The 18937-nt window shown below is 38.0% G+C and overlaps 1 protein-coding gene across 3 annotated transcripts in view; it reads left to right on the forward strand.

Moving 5' to 3' along the window:
• COL19A1 (collagen type XIX alpha 1 chain) overlaps nt 1-18937 on the forward strand; it is a 297117-nt gene that overhangs the window by 30596 nt on the left and 247584 nt on the right. For all 3 annotated transcript variants that reach the window (XM_014782544.2, XM_087437889.1, XM_087437888.1), the window contains exons 4-8: nt 5388-5511; nt 6801-7076; nt 11348-11428; nt 15166-15291; nt 16409-16471. In XM_014782544.2, the coding sequence (XP_014638030.2) occupies nt 5388-5511; nt 6801-7076; nt 11348-11428; nt 15166-15291; nt 16409-16471 (670 nt within the window). The remainder of the gene's footprint in view (nt 1-5387; nt 5512-6800; nt 7077-11347; nt 11429-15165; nt 15292-16408; nt 16472-18937) is intronic.

Below are 18937 nucleotides of genomic sequence, written 5' to 3' on the forward strand. Positions count from 1 at the left end.
TTCATGGTCAATTGTTTCAGAAGTGGGTGGCCAGGTCCTTCTTCCTAGTCTGTCTTAGTCTGGGAGCTCCTCTGAAACCTGTCCATCATGGGTGACCCTGCTGGTAATCGAAATACTGGTGGCATAGGAAATAGCAAAATAGCAAACATAAATCCTACCTTAGCTGTAATTATATTAAATGTAAATATTAAACACTTAAATAAAAAGGAAAAGATTTACAGAATGGATTAAAAAAAGAAAATATGATTCAACTAGGTGCTATCAAAAAGAGATACATGTAAGATTCAAAGTGAAAGTAAAGAGGATTCATTAAAAGTAAAGGGGAAAAGATATATCATGAAAACAGAAATTGAAAGAGACCTTGAGTGGCTGCACTAATTGCCTTAGTCAGCTTGGGCTGCCATGACAAGATACATATACTGAAGCTTCAACCACAGAAATTTATTTCTCACAGTTCTGGAGGATAGAAGTCCAAGATCGGGGTGCCAGCATGGCCTGGTTCTGGTAAGGGGCCCTTCTAGTGGCTTATAGATATCTGCCTTCTTTCTGTGTCCTCACATGGCAAAGAGAGAGAGCGAGAGGGAGGGAGGGAGGGCGAGAGAAAAAGGGAGAGAGGGAGCTCTCTGGTCTATTCTTATAAGGGCACTAATCCCATCATGAGGACCCCACCCTCATGACCTCATGTAAACCTAATTACTTCCCAAAGGCCCCATCTCCAAATACCATCACATTGGGGGTTAGGACTTCAACATATGAATTTTAGGGAGACACAATTCAGCCCATAGCACTAATATCAGACAAAATATACTTTAAGGAAAAGCTGTTAGAGAAGACACGGAAGTGCATTTTGATAATAAGAGTGTTAATCCACCAAGACAATAAATTATAAACACATATGTACCCAACAATAAAGCCCCCAAATTCATGAAGGAAAAACTGACACAACTGAAGGGAGAAATAGACAGTTCAACAGTTATTATTGGAGACTTCAATACCCTATTTTCAAAACTGATAGAACATTAGACAGAAGGTCAATAAGGAAATAGAAGACTTGAACACATCTATAAGCCAATCAGACGTAACAGGCTATGGAACATTCCACCCAACAACAGCAGAATACACATTCTTCTCAAGTGTACATGGAATATTCTCCAGGATAGGCCATATGTTAGACCATAAAGCAAGTCTCAGTAAGTTTAAAAGGACTGAAACCATCCTGCTGTTATAAGATTTTAAAGCAGTCCCATTTCTAACACTAGGTTTTCTATTCACAACCTCGAGTTCTAATTTTGGCCATGCACTATATATTTCCCTCTCTCTTCCAATTTATATCACTTCCTTATATTTTCTGTGGATATTTTCCTTCTCCCAACCGATTTTGAGAAACAATTTGAGCAGGAACCATTTTTTTTCCCCATCTTTGTAAGCCTCAGAATGCCTTACACATGATGGGTATTCAGCAAACATTTGTGTAGATCCAAGGTTGCCAACTAGCAACTGCTGTTTTTATTTGGTGTGCACAGTGTTGGTCTGGATAGTGTTTATGAAAAATCTGAATTAATTGCCAAAATTAAAACTCTAAACTTTCAGATTAAAAAAATCTGAGTATTTGGCTTCTCTTGAAAAATGGGATGATCTGGCAACACTGGACCCACGTTCCCACATGGTAACAGTTGGCTGGAGCTAAATAGCAGCTGCCCTTGTGGATGGGCTGGGCTCTCAGTTTCCCTCAATCCACGCATGTGTCCTCTACATGAGATGAGTGTTAGCTGCTGTTATTAACTTGCTTGCTCTATTTGTTTTTCCTATAGAAGTCTTAAGAGGAGAGTGAAAATTTCTTGTATGCACATTTCTATCCAAGATGGAAAAAACAAAGCTATATTGAGGGCGCCTGTGTTGGTGGTGGTTTTTTGTGTTTTTTTGTTTGTTTGTTTGTTTTTTATTGCTTATATCCAAATTCAATTCTTCATCAATTGTTTCATTTAGGAATATTTATTGAGTACCTATCTTGTGCAGGCACTGTTCTAGTTGCTGAGAACAAGATGGTGAATGGGATAGACAAAGAACCTCAGGAAGCTTACATTCCAGTGTCCCTGGATATATTCCTGCCCCTATAGCCATGTAGTTGTGACTCTTGGTTTATATCAATGAAGAAAGGATGTCTTCAGAAGGGTTGAGGGGAATGAGGATTGAGAAGAGGCCAGGGGATCAGCTGATTGGGAATGCTTTTAGAATGCAGGAGAGTTAAGGGCTGAGTGGATAGTGACAATGTAGTTGTTCACAGTATTCATTTAAGAAGTTTGATGGGTAGATAGGAGGGTAATGTAATGGTGTAAAAAGGTTAGAGGAAGTTTTGTCTATTTGTTTCATAGCAGGTGGGAAGACATGCATATATTTGTAAACCAAGATAAAAGGGGCATTGGAGAGGGAGAGATTGAAGATTTAAAAGGAGTTTTACCCCTCTAAAATGCAAAAATGACTGTAGACCGGGAGATGAAGCAACAGGGAAAGAAAGATTACTGCGCATTCCTAGTGACAGAAAGCAGTGGGAAGACTGATCACCCACTCAACGTATGGGAAGAAGTTAGAACCTACTTGTTGCAGGGCGGGGCATACTGTGAGGTGTGGGCCATTTACCTCGCCAGACACCTGAGAGACTCCTCACCAGGGGGAACCAGCCTCTGCAGAAGCTGGTGGGCTGTGTGTGTGTGTGTGTGTAGAGAAAATTAGGCCCCCGATTACCTCCTCTGTCTTCATCCAACCAGAGAAGAGATGAGAGGTTTATTATCGAGCGAAACTGGGCCAGAGAGCCTGCAGACCAGGGGTAAGCAGAAGAACGAGGGCGGGATGGAGGCCTGGCATCGAAAACAGAGGGATAAAGTAAAATTCCAGACTGAACGTGGACCCCTACGTGGGACCCCCAGACACCCACCCTGCTCTAGAATGCCTGCAGCCAGGTGAATACTCTTTACCAAGTGGGAAATAGAAGGATTCTTCTTTGGAAAAACTGAATGTTCCTTGAGAAATAATCCCCTACATTAACAGTTCAGGGACTCTCAGTGCAATCCGCCAGCTGACCGTGCTATACAGGGAAGCTTGTTGGTCAACACACTGTGCCAGCATGCGTGAAGTTTGCAATCAAAGTTTCAGTGCTTCGTTCTTAAATATATACGGACTACAAACATCACCGGAAATTAGGGTATAGCTTCCAACATGGAAGAGAGAGGTCAAACCTTCAAATAGGAAAAGCTAACCTGGATGAAATGGAGACATTCCAGGATGCAGGGAAAAACATTTAAAAGCCCACCTCATGGATAACATCAGAGATTTATCCTGAATGCAGGATATTTTGAAAAAGAGAACAAAGAGAATCTTGGAAATAAAAAAATAAAAATTGATGTTGAATAGAAGGATTGGAAAATAAATCAGGAAAATATCCCAGAAAGTAGAATAAATAAGGAGATGGAAAAATATAAGAGAAAGGATAAGAAAATGAGATCGTTAATATAGGAGTTAACTGTCTAAAAAGGGAGTTCCTGGAAGAGGGGATAAGAGAAAATGACGTGTGGAAAATAATAAAAAACTTATAAAAATCTTTCTCAGTGATGCACAGCCCATATTGAAAGATGTGCTTAGTACAATGAATGGAGTAAAACTCCCAGGAAATAGCACTGTCAAATTCCAGAACCCTTGAGATGAAGACAGGATCCTAAAAGAATCAAGGTGGAGAGTGGATAAAGGAGGCAGGAAGTTGGAAGCAAGGTGGAGACACAATTATTGCATGTGAGCGGGACCTGTGTGGGGGTTGAGGTTTCCCTTTAAAAAGGAGTTTGATGCACTAACTAGTTTAAAATTTCCATGTGGAAGTCTATGTTTTGGTGTCACCTGTCACCTCTACCTGTGCCCACCTTTCGGCTTTATAGGTGGTCCCAAAGACAAATGGCAAGCATCACAGTTTGGTCATTTGGTTTGTTTTTTAATGAACAACATTTTCTAAACCAGTACCATAACGGTCATTGTAAGATTTAGTTTAATACTGGTGGCTTTCCAGAGGAAATTCCATTTTAGAAGCTTTCTTTTATTTTGAGGGGTGGGAAACAAATGATTTGCTAATCACTTGCTCACTTAGGAGGTGGTATGATAATGTAGATGCAATAAAGTCGGTTGCCTCTCTTTTTAATATATTCTCAAAGAAGAAGATAAAGCTAGACTATACATATATATATATATACACATATACATATACACACATATATGTACATAAATATGTGTGCATGTGTTTAACCAAGTAAGTAAATAAGGACTTTAGGCCAGCACAGCTTTTTCATATTTTTCCCTGATTTCCGTACCACACGTGACTTGGTCTCTAACAAAAAGAGTAAAGCTCACATTTCAGAATTCTCCGTGACAGCGGTTGTCAGTTTCAGTAGCCCTTAGTGTAATATTTGAAGTTAGTAGTTAATGTCTCAGTGTGCGGTGTCTTGTCTGTATACACAGCTTCTTGCTATGTTAGTTCTTAAGAGAATTCTTACCTACTATTCCTCATGATTTTTTAAAAGAAAAGCAAGATTCCAGGCTTGCAGAGTTTTTACATACAATACAGATAAATTTAAAAGTCAGCTTGAAGGAATGCATTTCTCCTTGTTTTCCACTGCAAGTCTAAATACGAGACATGTTCACTGTGAACTTTTTTCCCTGAATTTCTTCATGGGTCCAGGAAGACAGTATTTTGAAACAAGATTGAGGCAGAAGGATAGTTGGGAGGTCTTTTGGCTTCTTTCTGCTACCTAGAAAGAATTTCCTCATTTTATCTTCAGTAGGAATGAAAAATAGGCTAAAACCTCTTTGTTATATTTAGTATCGGTTTTAAATTGATACCATGAAATCAGTATTAGGAGCTCATTTGCAAGAGTTTAATATGAAAAAACTTCTTCTTTGGACAATATACATTTAGTTCTTAGCAGTGTTCTTTGAAATGCTCTGTCCTCCTCTACTGACAAAGCCGAGGGGTTCTGTTTATTTCCTTTATAAGTCTCTACTGTTTGCCAGAGCACAGTGAATTCTGAGACTCTCTCTGCTGGAACATCCTGTTGAGTAAGGGAATATCACAACATAGGCTATAGCCTACTCGCTTGCTTTAACACACCCCAAGCTTTACCAGAAAATTTTGAAAGGAGAAAGAGTAAGGATAAGAATTTCATAGGTAATGTAGGCATAGCTGCTGCCATATATCCATTAGGGAAATTACTGTAAAAATGCATGATGAATGATCAATTCATTGAGAAAACTATGACTGAGATATTGTGTTACGTAGAACCTCATACCTAGGTTTTCTTCCCTTGCCATCTTCAGTTTTCCCACGGAAGTTCTCTGTTTTCCTCCCACAGTAAGATCTTTCCCAAAGGCCTTCCTGAGGAGTACGCCATAGCAACCACGTTTCGTGTACGAAGAAGCACCAAAAAGGAACGGTGGTTTCTGTGGCAGGTTCTAAACCAGCAGAATATGCCACAGGTGAGGAACCATGGAGATGTGCTCACTCATTTTCTCTTGTGTGGTTCGGCCAGGTGAATCTGGGAACTGTGCACAAATTTGGGAGCAGATCTAGTAGTATCTGAATGTTCTATCTTGTAGAGGAATCGTCAACAGGGAAATGCAAGTGTTCTCCTAGTTAGGATGGTCTTGCTGAGACCTGTAATAGGAGAGCCTGGTGGATGAGACAAGATTGGTTTTTTTTTTTTCACTTCTAGATTCATATTTTGTCTACGGACACTCAAACTGCCCTTCCTTCACAGCTGCATAATTGACTCTACATCCACCTCACTAATAACTTATCTCCTGTCATTTTTTATATTATATATTATTTTTAAAACTGTTCATTGTTTCATCTGAAAATCCTTAGTGAATTAAGAAGTGAGATATAAATATTGATTCCATCAACAAAAATTTATTGAACACACGCTATATGCTAGTTAGTGACAAAGACAAGAGATTTCAAAAGCATGGTTCCTACTCTCAGGGAGCATAAGGCCTAAGGGGATGTCATCCAGGAGAACAACATACTAGAACATCATCACAGTGGGAGGGTGCAGTGGAGAGGGAAGCTCGGAGCTGGGTGGGGACCGTGGGAGCGCAGAAAGGACAGCTCCCCAAAATGGGGTACAGGGAAAGCAGGAATCCAGGAAACTTGTGGAAGAGATGGTACTTGGGCAGAAAGGATGGGGTGCAGGTACACAAACCTCTGTATTACTTATCAGCACCTTGCATTTGTGTTTATTTCTATACGCATCCATTGAAACATTTTTCATCTTCACTGGTCTTTTAATCTGTTAATAGAGTCACAATTTTTTGATGGGAAGATGAACTGAACTGAAAGAGTATGTCCTCTGTGAAATGCATTTTCTCTGCACCCTGCAAGTCATCAAAGGTTAAAGACGTTGCTCTCAGTTTCCATGCTAAGAGAAGTGATCACGTTCTTATTTTTAAATTAGTTAACGTTGAATTCTTGAATTACTCATACAGAATTGTGTGTATACTTAGAAACACACACACACACACACACACATATATACTCTTAGATGTTCTCTCAAGAAAGGAGCATTTATATTCACCAGTATACCCCATATTGAAGCTATTGTTGTAGCTGGATGTTTGCTGTTCTTGTACCTGGTGGGCGCTAGTGTCTCTAGAACATTTTACTAAATGCCTCAGTTATACTAACATGCATCTTGAGTTTTAATTTGTGTGCTTTAATAATTTTGGACATGATTTTAAACATTTAAAGAGAATTTGCATCTTTGCAGGTTTCTGTAGTAGTTGATGGTGGAAAGAAGGTGGTGGAATTCATGTTCCGAGCTGCCGAGGGAGTTGTGCTGAACTACGTTTTTAGAAATCGAGAACTCCGTCAGTTGTTTGACCGTCAGTGGCATAGACTTGGCATTGGTATACAGTCCCGGGACATTTGGCTTTATGTGGATTGCACCTTAATTGCCAGCCGGCACACCGATGAAAAGGAGGCTGTGGACTTTCTCGGAAGGACTGTTATCGCTGCCCGCGCTTCAGATGGCAAGCCTGTGGACGTGAGTTCTGACGTTGGTTGTGAAAGAGAACTAGTAACATTTCTAAATTAAAACAAAACATTTATTAAAACCTTCTTCCTTTAATTATCATGTAGTACGTTCCCTTCTCAACACTGTTTAAATTAATTTGCCGTCAGATGTGTGAAGTATAGCTATGTATGCATTTCCAACCGTGTTTTCACATATATTATCTTCTATCTATTTTCACTCATTTTCTCTAGGCTGTGAATTTGAAAGACTAGGTTATGCCTTAAAAAATGAGGTTATTAAAATTAAATTTTAGTAAAAGTTGAAAATATTATCCAAAAAGTAGGCTTGGTCTAAGCTCATATGTTTTGAATAGAAAGGACTGGAAAAAGATGAATTTTAAATGGCTCCAGATTATCTGATGCTTCCGTTAGAGAACAATAAACTATTCATCCTCAGAATCACAACTGTTTTGTACTGCAGACTATTTTTCATAAGCTTATAATGGTTTTTTAGGGTTCTTTTGGATAGAAACACAGCCACTAATTGTATCAGTTGTTCATTTGGATGAGAACAATTGGCTAGTAAAACCCTTTCAGATGAAAAGATCCTTTAAAAATTACATTTGATGCTCAGGGCCCAGCCCAGTGATGTAGTGGTTGGGTTTTTGTGCCGCTTTGGCGGCCCAGGGTTCACAAGTTCAGATTCCCGGCAAGAACCTACACATCACCCATCAGGCCATGCTGTGGCAGCATCCCACATATAAAACGGAGGAAGATTGACACAGATGTTAGCTCAGGGACACTCTTCCTCACCAAAAAAAAAAAAAAATTGCATTTGATGCTCAGATGATATAAATTTACTATTAATTTCCCTAGAGAAAAAAGCCTATAATCTTAAAAAAGTGAAATATATCTAAATTTGATGACTGCACATTTTCCTGTGGGTAGAATTATGGGAAATTCATAAAAATAATCTGAATTTAGATCAAAAATAGGAATTGCTAATGCTGCTAACACAAAGCATTTAACAGTTCAATTTTATTTCAAACATACAATTCTGTGCAAATATATATTTGGCCAGTGTATTATTTCTAAAGGTCCCTGTGGAAGGATCATAGACAGATGGGTAGGTAGGTAGGTAGATAGACAGATAGATAGATAGATAGATAGATAGATAGATAGATAGATAGACAGATAGATAGATAGATTGATTGATTTTATATATATGTATATACATATATATTCAATAAAATATTATTTTAAACTGTCTTCTCTTAGAGACAGGGAACAAATCAGTGAGAACGTCAGAACTAGGGCTCAATGCTGGTCAGCAGAATAGGTCAGAGCAGAAGCTGGTCCTGGGGACAAGACATCAGGGTGTCCTGGAGAGTGAGCTGGCTTGAGGATCAGAGAGATGTGGTTGTAGGTTCCAGCTCATCTATTTAACTGTTAGGATATGCTAATTTATCTCATTAGCTGTTCATTTAACTGAGTCTCAGTATCCTCAATTATAAAATAGTGTTGGTAGAGTTACCAGATGTAATTATATAGAGTATGTGCCATAGTGCTAGTATGTGCTCAGTTCTCTGTATATTCATTTATTTATTCAGGGCCAGACATGCCATCAACCCTGGCATAAGAGAGTATAAAAAAAAAACCACACACACAAAACCTGCTACCCCTGCTCTCAAAGATCTTGAAAGTTACTGGAAGGATTAAAGTCTGTCAGTAATGGTGGCCGCCAATAATAATAACAGTATTAATTGTAACGACAACGATACTAGACAGACCTTTCAGGAAGGTCTCTCCAAAGGCACGGGAGGAAGTGGAGACCAGCAGCTAGAACCTCAGAGATGAGACCTCCAGCAGGTGGAGTGTAGGTAGACAGGAACTCAGCTTCAGGGAATTCTAGCAACAGGAGCCAGGAGTGGCAGTGGTACCTGCTGCAAGTCCCGGAGGTTGGGCCTGGAATCTGGTCTCTTATGGGACTAGTGAGAGCAAAGTGGGCTCTGGTTCCAGGGGAACTGGGAGAACCAAAGAGCACACGGAGACAAACTCATGACCCTTGGGGGAGAGACACCAAGGAGAGAGGAGCAAGTCATTGCAAGAGCGAGGTCCAGGCTCAGAGCCCACCCTCTGAAGGTGGAGTGCCGTGTCCAGGGTCTCATTAACTTCTCACCCAGGGAAAGAATTAATCCCAGAACCTGAGGCCAAAGAATATCAGGTGTGCGCTTACAAAAAGACATAATGTGAAAATTATAGGATTACAGTAGTTTTGTAGTTTAATGTGGAATCAATTCATTTGAGGATAAAATTAAAGACATATCACAAGGATGCAGCTTTTTGAGGAGATAGTCACTGTTTAAGTTAAACAAACAAAATACATATTTTATTTTTAAAAGATTCTTGGTCCTACTAAAACTTTAAGTGGCTTAGTTTTTCATTACTTCCTTACAAGCTCTGTGATTCATAAGATCTGTTATAATGTGAAAATGTTTTATTTGTTCAGAATGTATGTTATTGAAAAAAAATCTAATGATTGGGTTTTATTTTACATATACCACCCATGTGCTTTGTGAGAAAGAGATAGGTGACAAAACTGATATAAAGGATTTTTTTTAACAAACAAATCCTGTGTGACAAGGGTCAGTAAAGATTTCTCCCTAAACATTCTCCTTCTAAAGCATTGTCTCAGTGAAGGATTCTGAAGTAACTGATGAGTAACGAAAGCGTCATTAAACTAGGCTGATGGTAGTGTCAATGTCATGGGTACTTGATTAGGTTCTACTTCGTTAAAAATTGATCATCTGTCTTCAGTTAAGTAAGATAATTCATATGAAGGCCCTAGCACAGTGGATGGTACATAATAGAATTTCAGTATTTATTGGCTGTTTTGATAACAATGATGATGATAAATAAGTTTTAGTTAAGAATATTAATTATTTGGAGTCCCCATTCTTCATTTTACATAATGGGTATGTTACTGTCTGGTGTTTCACTAGACTATGTAAGACAGTGTATTTAAACTTTCTAAGCAAAAGTTAACTTCAATAACCTTTCAAAGAGTTATAGAAAAGAAATTGTTAAGTTTCATTTCATCTCAGAATCTTGCATCGGCTGTAAATCTTAGGCTGCTCATGAATCTACACAACGTCTGGAGTTCTTAATGCTTTCTGTGGGCTGAATTGATTTTGTTCATCTCAGTGTAACTAATAGTTACAGCTTTTTTCTTCTTTTTTGCTCTTTTGGTGTTGGGGTAGGGATTCAGAACTAAAGCAGATATCTGTTTTCTATTACTGTAGGATTAATTATTATGATATCACTGTCAAGTCTTTCTGTAGAAAGTACTTACTGACCTCAAAGTAATGCTTAATCTAGCTCTGTTACATTGGGAGACAGAGAAAGAGGTGGGGAGAGGCAGAAAGAGAGGGAGAGAGAGAAAGGTGGGGAGGAGAAGTGGGGAAGGAAGAGATTGTTTCTGATCTATGTTATATGTCGTATCATCATACGATTAATTATTAAATTTGCCTAATTTAAAATAACCTCTTTACGCATCTATCATATTGAAATTTTCTCAATAGTCTGTACTATTTTCTTTCTCTTATGTGGTGACTGATCTTGCATGTAAAGGCATGATTGCACTTTCGTTGAACTACTTTTAATTTCGTGTCCAAATGCCAAAAAAATGTGAGTCTGCTGAGCAAATAGAAGGAATCAATCGTTTTTGTAAAAAGATTGTGAGTCTTGCTCAGGATTATGCCAATATAATATAAAATCCACAGGTATTAGACAGAATCCATGAAAAAGATAAAAATTAAATACTGTTTTTTTTTTTTCTTCTTGGGAAGTGAGCATCTGTCCCAGTGCCTCAAACAGGAGGTCTGCAGCTATGGATAAAGCCTTCCCATCGTGTGCTCAGACCTTTGCTTCACTTTTTCTCCATAGTTTTTTACTTTGAAATATTCCTCATTTTATCAGCATACTTTATCATAGTGCATAACTGTGCCTCTCTTTAATTAAATACCTCTTTTTTATTGTTTGAAATAACTAGCCCAGGTTTGCCATTGCTTCCATTACCTGATTTTCTTTATTTGTCAATCTATCTCAATAACTGAGTCTATTTCTCAAATGGTTCATAAAATCATGAGTCCTAAATTTAAAAAAATACATTAAAAGTATCTACCAGTAATTTATTTGTATTAGCTTCTTTTTTCTTTCCAGTGAAATTACCGTAGTTCTTAAGTGCCTCAATGTGATTCTCAGAAAAACTAATGATGTGTCTTATTACTAATCTTTTAATAGATTGAACTTCACCAACTTAAAATCTACTGTAACTCAGACTTCATAGCTCAAGACACCTGTTGTGAAATATCAGCTACTAAGGTAAGTTGGTTTTCTTGGCACGTGAAGAGTGTAGACACCAGTTACCTGTCAGTTGCCTGGTCTGTAGATCCCCGAGGTAGGGCAGCACTGAGCATCTTCTGTGGAAGCCAGGAGAGTAATTTGTCCCAAGTAAGAGACCCTCTTGGTGCTCTCCCATAGATTCTTTTCACAATTTTAATCCCCATGTTTCTTCCTGAACTTTGGGAATTATATGTCCTCACTTGGACTCAGCATAAGTCCAAGAGAATTTATGCCTTCTTCCTAAGCTAGGTTCTGACAGTAGCACCATCATTTTCCAATTACAGGGGTTTTCAACCTGTGATCAGACCTCATGCTCCCTCACTTCCCTCTTCTAGCCCATCACCCATCCCGGATAGTTTTCCTTGGTGATAGATTTTTCATCTGCATCTTCCTTGTCTCTGTTATTGCCGTGGCTCACCTTTACTGTTCATGCCCAGATTGTGGTGTTATTGTGTCAACTACCTTCTCTGTCACCAGCTCTTTTTCTTTCCAGCATGACCAGAATAAGTCTCTGAGTCCCTGCTTTCTGTATTCATTTACTTTCTTCCACTAAACATTTACTGTTCAACATTGATCTTGTAGACGTGGTGCTAAGGAAGAAGGCTAACAGACACCAATAAGGCACGTTCCCTGCCCTCTATTCATCTCTATCTCAAAGCCATTGGTCACTCTCTGTTGACAACCAACTGTAAATCCAGGTTCTTGGCCTGTCTTTCTTACTGTTCCCAACCTAACTGTACAACTCATACTTTCTTGTACCAATCTTCCCTTCAGAAAAAAGTACTGATTTCGGAAATTTATCTCTCTCATTGTGATGGTCATGTGTGGCATCTTATGTATTAGATATAGTTGCATTTGTTTTTGTTTTATTCAACTACATTTTAAATTCATTGAGGGGAGTTATACTTTTATACTCTTCTTTTTTATTCCTAGCGCTTTGTTTGTAGAACAACAGTCAAATGTTGTTTCTTGACTTGTTGGCCTATCAACTGCTGAAGGAGAAAGATGGGACAAAAGGTGTTTGAAAGGGACTAATTCTAAAAAGTCTTACAGATAGAACAAATGAAAAGTAAAAGTAAAAGGTGAAAATGTTTTTCTTTGTATCTTAGGTTTCCCAGAAGTTCTACGCTTAACATAGAAAACTATATGAAAATTTTATCAATAGTTTAGTAATTCAAAAATATTTTTAACTTCTATCACTCACTATGGGAAATAGAATAATAAAGTGACCAGCTGACTCAAAGCATGGCTGAGTCTTTCAAATTTATATGATTTGCTTATGTAACTTGGTTTCATAAAGCATATCTCCAACCAAGTTTATGGCTCTCATTCCAAGTAAAATGAAAGTCAGCCAAATATCTTTCTATAAATATCTAGAAAGATAACTTAGAATGCCAGTCTACAGACTTGAAATACCTAGACTTCCCGGAGCCACACATTTAAATCTTGAAGATGTTAATGCTCCAAAAAAATTTTTTTAATTAATTATGCTTTTTTGGTGTAAGAGCTCTTAAAATAATAATTTTCCCTGATTGAAAAGTAACATGATGTTGTTTTAATATATTTAAATGTTATATTCTTAACCAATAGTCACTACTCTGTGTCATCACATAATAGACATTTTCAACTTGAATTATGAGAAAACTGTTTAAGGAAGTATAAGTGGTGGATTTGATAGAGTGGTTTGATAGTTAAAAGCAGTGACATAACCTCACAAATTATGGAAAAAAATTTTAATCATGTTTTAGAAAGATTATTTAGGAGTTAGTTTTAAAGAGGAGAAAATAAGGTAGGAATTCTTCTCCAACTATGGAAAAAAACAGGGAAAGACTGTTTATTTTCCTGCTGATAATTATTTGGAGGGACATCACCATTCTGTTAAAGATCAACAGAAAATAGAAACATGCTGTGTTTTACAAGTGGGAATGTATAGTTTGGAAGATAAATGATTATACAAAAGCCATTTAAGTGCATCTGCTATAATTCTGACACCAACTGTTTTTTTTTCCTTGAAAAATGTGTTGAATTCAGAAAATTTTAATGTACTTGCTTAAAAATCTAATTTTTTTCCTAGAATTTCAGAGCAGATATGTTTTTTGTTATTAATATTTTATAGTGTATTTCAAAGGTGAAATTTATTCGAGATAATCTATATGCATGCTTCTATTAATTAGATTTTCTGTTTCTGAAGCAGTTGTTTCATGACTACAGACATAGAATGAAGAATAAATATGAAGAGAAGGAGAAAATCAGCAACATTTGTTGAAAATGAATAAGAAATATGATTAAAATTTTGAGCACCAATTAACTGAATATGTGCCAAATCAAAACCAGAGGTTGTGTGAGGGGAGGAGTCCATACTTGTACATTTTATGTTTCCTTTAGGCACTTTTTGGAGAGTGTGGACAGTTTCACAGTGAAGCCTGAGACATACTTTTAAAGTCATTTAACTCCCCAATTTAATATAGTGAATCAATTATCCAGAGCAAAAGTGTGAACTCTAAGCAGGGCTTCGTTATCTGACTGGAAACCCATGGGCAGGAACTGGCTGGAAAATCACACAATCATATAAGATAAATGTTTTTTGATAATCGTGTTTTATTCTAATGTGAGTTTTAGACTTGTGGCCTTGGAAATGTATTAAGGTAACTAAATAGCTGATCCATTAAATCTGGAGAGAGGCAATGTGAAAGAACTCGTGGTGAGGACAGGAAACCAGTCAGTGTTTCTGGGGCTACTTTTCTTGCAGTTTTGATGTTCTCAAGTTTTTTTGTTTTAAAATTTGTGTATATTTATTATAGAAAACTTGGAAAATACAGCCAAATTCAAAGAAGGAACTAAATATCAACCATGATCTCACCACCATAAATAACCACTGGCAATCTTTTAGTTTTGTATCCTGACGATATCCTTCCCTGCATATATATTTGTAGTTTACAAAGTAATGGGTGAACCCTTTCCCCCAAACTGCATATTCAGAGATACAAACCGTGGTGAGGAGCCTGGTAAATGATGTTGGGAGGGAATGATGCATTTATCCTCTTTAGTCTCGCCATCTGGATTTTCTTTTTGAGAGAAAAACAGTTTATTACTTTGTAACCAAATTTCACTGCGTGTTGTGCACATGTTCTGAACCCACTGGATAAATACAAAATTCACCACTTATCTGTTACAGTGGAGACTTTTTAATAACTTTAAAGGACAATGGACTGAAATAAGATATACATTAATTAGATATATACCATCTTGGAGTTTAAAAGAATTTATTTTCTACTTTTACATGTCTTTACAATCATTTTTTTGAAGTAAACAGTGTTTTATAAGTTCAAATTACGTTCTTTTATTTTAAAGTTCATTCCCAAACACATATACGGATGTCATTTGTATAAATTATTTTATGGTAACAATGCAATTATTGTAAATGTTTGATATTACTATACTTGTCATAAAGTCACCTATAATAGCTTTAGAATTTCTCATCAAAACCAACACTTCATGCATTTCTAGTGTGTTGTCAGTGTAATAAAACACATGGGGGGCCTAGTGAACGAACAAAGGCGTTATAAACTTTCACATACTCATGTCGACTTTTGGTTAGTTAGAAGGCAGTTCTTGCAGGTAACCCCAGTCGTCCCTAGTTTGGTGGGAGCCAGTGTGTGGAACGTCAGAATGTTTGGAATTGACGCCATTTCCTAAAGCATCTTTTCGGATTTTAGTGTCCAGAGCAGGAAGGCTTTGGAAGTACCACATCGTCATTGGTACCCGCGCATGCCAGTAAAATGTCTGCATATCTGCCAGCAAAGCAGGAACTTCCAGACCAGTGCCAGTGCGTTCCAAACAAGGTATGCTGGTTTTCATCTATGCTCACTGAAAAGCCCCTCCACCTTGACTGTGGCTCTGGCGCACGGAATGTATCTTACTCTTTAGTGCTAGTTGAATCTAATGCATGAGCCACTCAGTCACTGGAGTGGGTTAAGAGAAGGGAACTGGAGATAGGATCTCCTGGATTTTTCTCTGGATAGTGCTGAGGCCATCTGGCCTTCTTTCCAGGGTGGGCATTACAATGAATAGGAAGGTGAAGGGAGGAAGCACCTGTACCACGGACGAGTACTGAGTACTCAACATGTGCCAGGAATGGGCTTCGGTTCTGGGAATTCGCAGGTGAAGGAACACGGTGCCTGCTCTTCAACACGTACCGAAAGATACTCTACATAGTATTTCTTTGTGGGAGGACTGTGTATCCAGTGTCCCTGCATATCCAGCCCTCCATCTCCTGCCACCCTGAGCCGTATGGGGATATGCAGAGGGCCTCTGTTACTGTTAAAAAATTTGTTCCACTTGCACCAGTATGGTGCCCTGGTGAGGGAGGCCGGGCCCAGGACCCACGTGAACTGCTTTTGTGGATGTGCAGTCATGAGGCCTGTGCTAAGAGTAGCCTGAGTGACCTCTTGGTGGCCTTCCTCTGTGTCCAAACCTGAGGAAAGGGAAGAGGAAGGAAAGCTTGCCCTGATTAGAGCAGTACGTCCCCTAGCACTGTGACTTATTGCATGCCCTTAGACTTAACGCATCCTGAGACCACTTGACTCCTGGCTGGAGGAGGGGAGATGGAGGTGAGGTGAAAGTTTAGAGGAACCTTACGTTTCCTCTGGCAACCAATACCGTACAGTAAGCTTCATGAGAAGGTGAAGTACAAGGTGCAGGGGGCCATAGAAGAGCAGCACATGTCGTGTCTCAGGCCGTGGAAGGTCTGATGGAGGAGACGATGCAAATGGCATTTGGAAGAGGGAGGGTAGGAGTCTCATGAACGAGAGAAGAAGGGCATTCCAGCGGAGGGACCAGCATCAGCTTAGAGGAGAGCAAAACTTCATCTTACTGTTATCAGTTTCATGTTTATAAACTACTTGTCTTTAGCTCAATGTGATAGAATGTTTGATAACACAGAAATTCATTTTTGCTCAGGGAGAAGTAGGATTACGGGGAGCTCCAGGCTCACCTGGTCAGAAAGGGGATAAAGGAGAATGGGTAAGAGACCTCCCACCACTGTCGGGATGAAAGCAAATTTGTCCAAAAGTGACTTAAAAATACATCCATCTCATTTTCCTATGCCTCATACAAAGGCACATTTCTCTTAAAGGCCATCAAGGGCTGTATTTAAATGCTGATCACCGACATAAGGAAGACTACATCAGCATTCAAGTCTGCTTTTGAGTTCCTACTGGAAAGCTGGTCTAAAATTTGAAAAGATCTGGAAACCCAAATCTTTGTACTTGTAATCTGTAAACAAAACTGTGGAGCAAGAAAGTTTATTTTTGTGTTGTGTCCCAGCCTTCCTTAGCACTCTCTTCCCCAAATCCTTGATGAACCTTGTTTCTCTTGTCTGCCAATGAGTCCCCACTGAAGATCCTCTCTTAGCTCCCTACCGTATACTTATTTATTTATTATTTAATTTTTAAATAAATTTATACCTCTTTTACCCATTTCTTCCACTCCCCAACCCCTGCCTCTGGCAACCACCAATCTGTTCTCTGTATCTATGAGCTTGGTTGTTTTTTGGATTCCACATATAAGAGAGATCATATGGTATTTTTCTTTCTCTGTCTGACATTTCACTTAGCATAATGCCCTTGAGGTCCATCCATGTTGCAAATGGCAAGATTTCATTCTTTTTTATAGTTGAATTATATATATATATAATATATATATTATGTGATATATATATATCATAATTTCTTTATCCATTCATCCATTAATGGACACTTAGGTTGTTACCATATATTGGCTATTGTAAATAATACTGCAGTGAACATGGGAGTACATATATCTTCACAAGTTAGTTTTTTCATTTTCTTTGGATAAATACCCCAAAGAGGAATTGCTGGATCATACGGTAGCTCTATTTTTAATTTTTTGAGGAACCTCCATACTGTTTTCAATAGTGGCTGCACCAATTTGTATTCCCACCAACAGTGTATGAGAGTTCCCTTTTCTCCACATCCTCAGCAACACTTGTTGATTGTCTTTTTGATAATAACCATTCTGACGAGTGAGAGGTGATATCTCATTGTGGTTTTGATTTCATTTCCCTGGTGATTAATGATGTTGAGCGTCTTTTCATGTACCTGTTGGCCAACTGTATGTCTTCTTTGGAAAAATGTATATTCAGATATTCTGCCCATTTTTTAATTGGATTGGTGTTTTTTTTTTTTTTTTGCTATTGAGTTGTTGTATGAGTTCTTAAATATTTTGGATACAGGCATACCTTGGAGATATTGTGGGTTCAGTCCCAGACCACCTCAATAAAGTGAATATCATAATAAAGCAAGTCACACAAATTTTTTGGTTTCCCAATGCATATAAAAGTCATGTTTACACTATACTGTAATCTACTGAGTGTGCAATAGCATTATGTCTAAAAAAACAGTATGCATACCTTAATTTAAAAATACTTTATTGCTAAAAAATTCTAAAAATCATCTGAGCCTCAGCAAGTCGTAATCTTTTTGCTGGTAGAGGGTCTTGTAAAAAACGCATATCTGTGAAAGGCAATAAAGCAAAGTGCAATAGAATGAGCTATTCCCATATTAGCCCCTTATCAGATGTGTGATTTGCAAATATTTCCGTTCCAGGCAACTTCTATTCAGTGGGTTGCCTTTTCGTTTTGTTGATGGTTTCCTTTGCTGTGCTTTTTCAGTTTAATGTAGTCCCACCTTCTTGATTTTGCTTTCATTGTTGTTGCTTTTGGTGTCAGATGCAAAAAAATCATCACCAAGACCTACGCCAAGGAGCTGACCGCCTATGTTTTCTTCTAAGTATTTTATGGTTTCAGGTCTTACCTTCAAATCTTTAATCCATTTTGAGTTAATTTTTGTGTATGGTGTAAGATAGTAGTCGAGCTTCATTCTTTTGCATGTGGCTGTCCAGTTTTCTCAACACCATTCATTGAAGAGACTGTCCTTTCCCCACTGTATATTCTTGGCTCCTTTGTCGTAAATAAATGGACCATATATGCTGGGCTGTCCATTCTCTTCCATTAATCTATGTCTCTCTTTTTATGCCAGTACCATACTGTTTTGATTACTATAGCTTTGTGATATGGTTTGAAATCAGGGAGCTTGATGCCTCCAGCTTTGTTCTTCTTTCTCAACATAGAAGCTTTGGCTATTAGGGACTTTTCATTGTTTCATACAAAATTTTAGGATTATTTGTTCTATTTCTTTGAAAAATGCCATTGGAATTTTGATAGAGATTGCATTGAATCTGTAGATGGCTTTGAGTAGTATGGACGTTTTAAAAATGTTGATTCTCCCAATCCATGAGCATGGAATATCTTTCCATTTATTTGTGTCTTTAATTTCTTTCAATAATGTCTTGTAGTTTTCAGTGTACAAGTCTTTCACCTCCTTGGTTAAATTCATTCCTGGGTATTTTATTCTTTTTTTTTTTTTTAAATTATAATCCCTCACATTTTTTTTTTTTTTTAAGTGAGGA

Source organism: Ceratotherium simum, chromosome 13 (assembly GCF_057802395.1).
Source record: "Ceratotherium simum simum isolate JZ-2026a chromosome 13, ASM5780239v1, whole genome shotgun sequence".
Taxonomy (NCBI): Eukaryota; Metazoa; Chordata; class Mammalia; order Perissodactyla; family Rhinocerotidae; genus Ceratotherium; species Ceratotherium simum.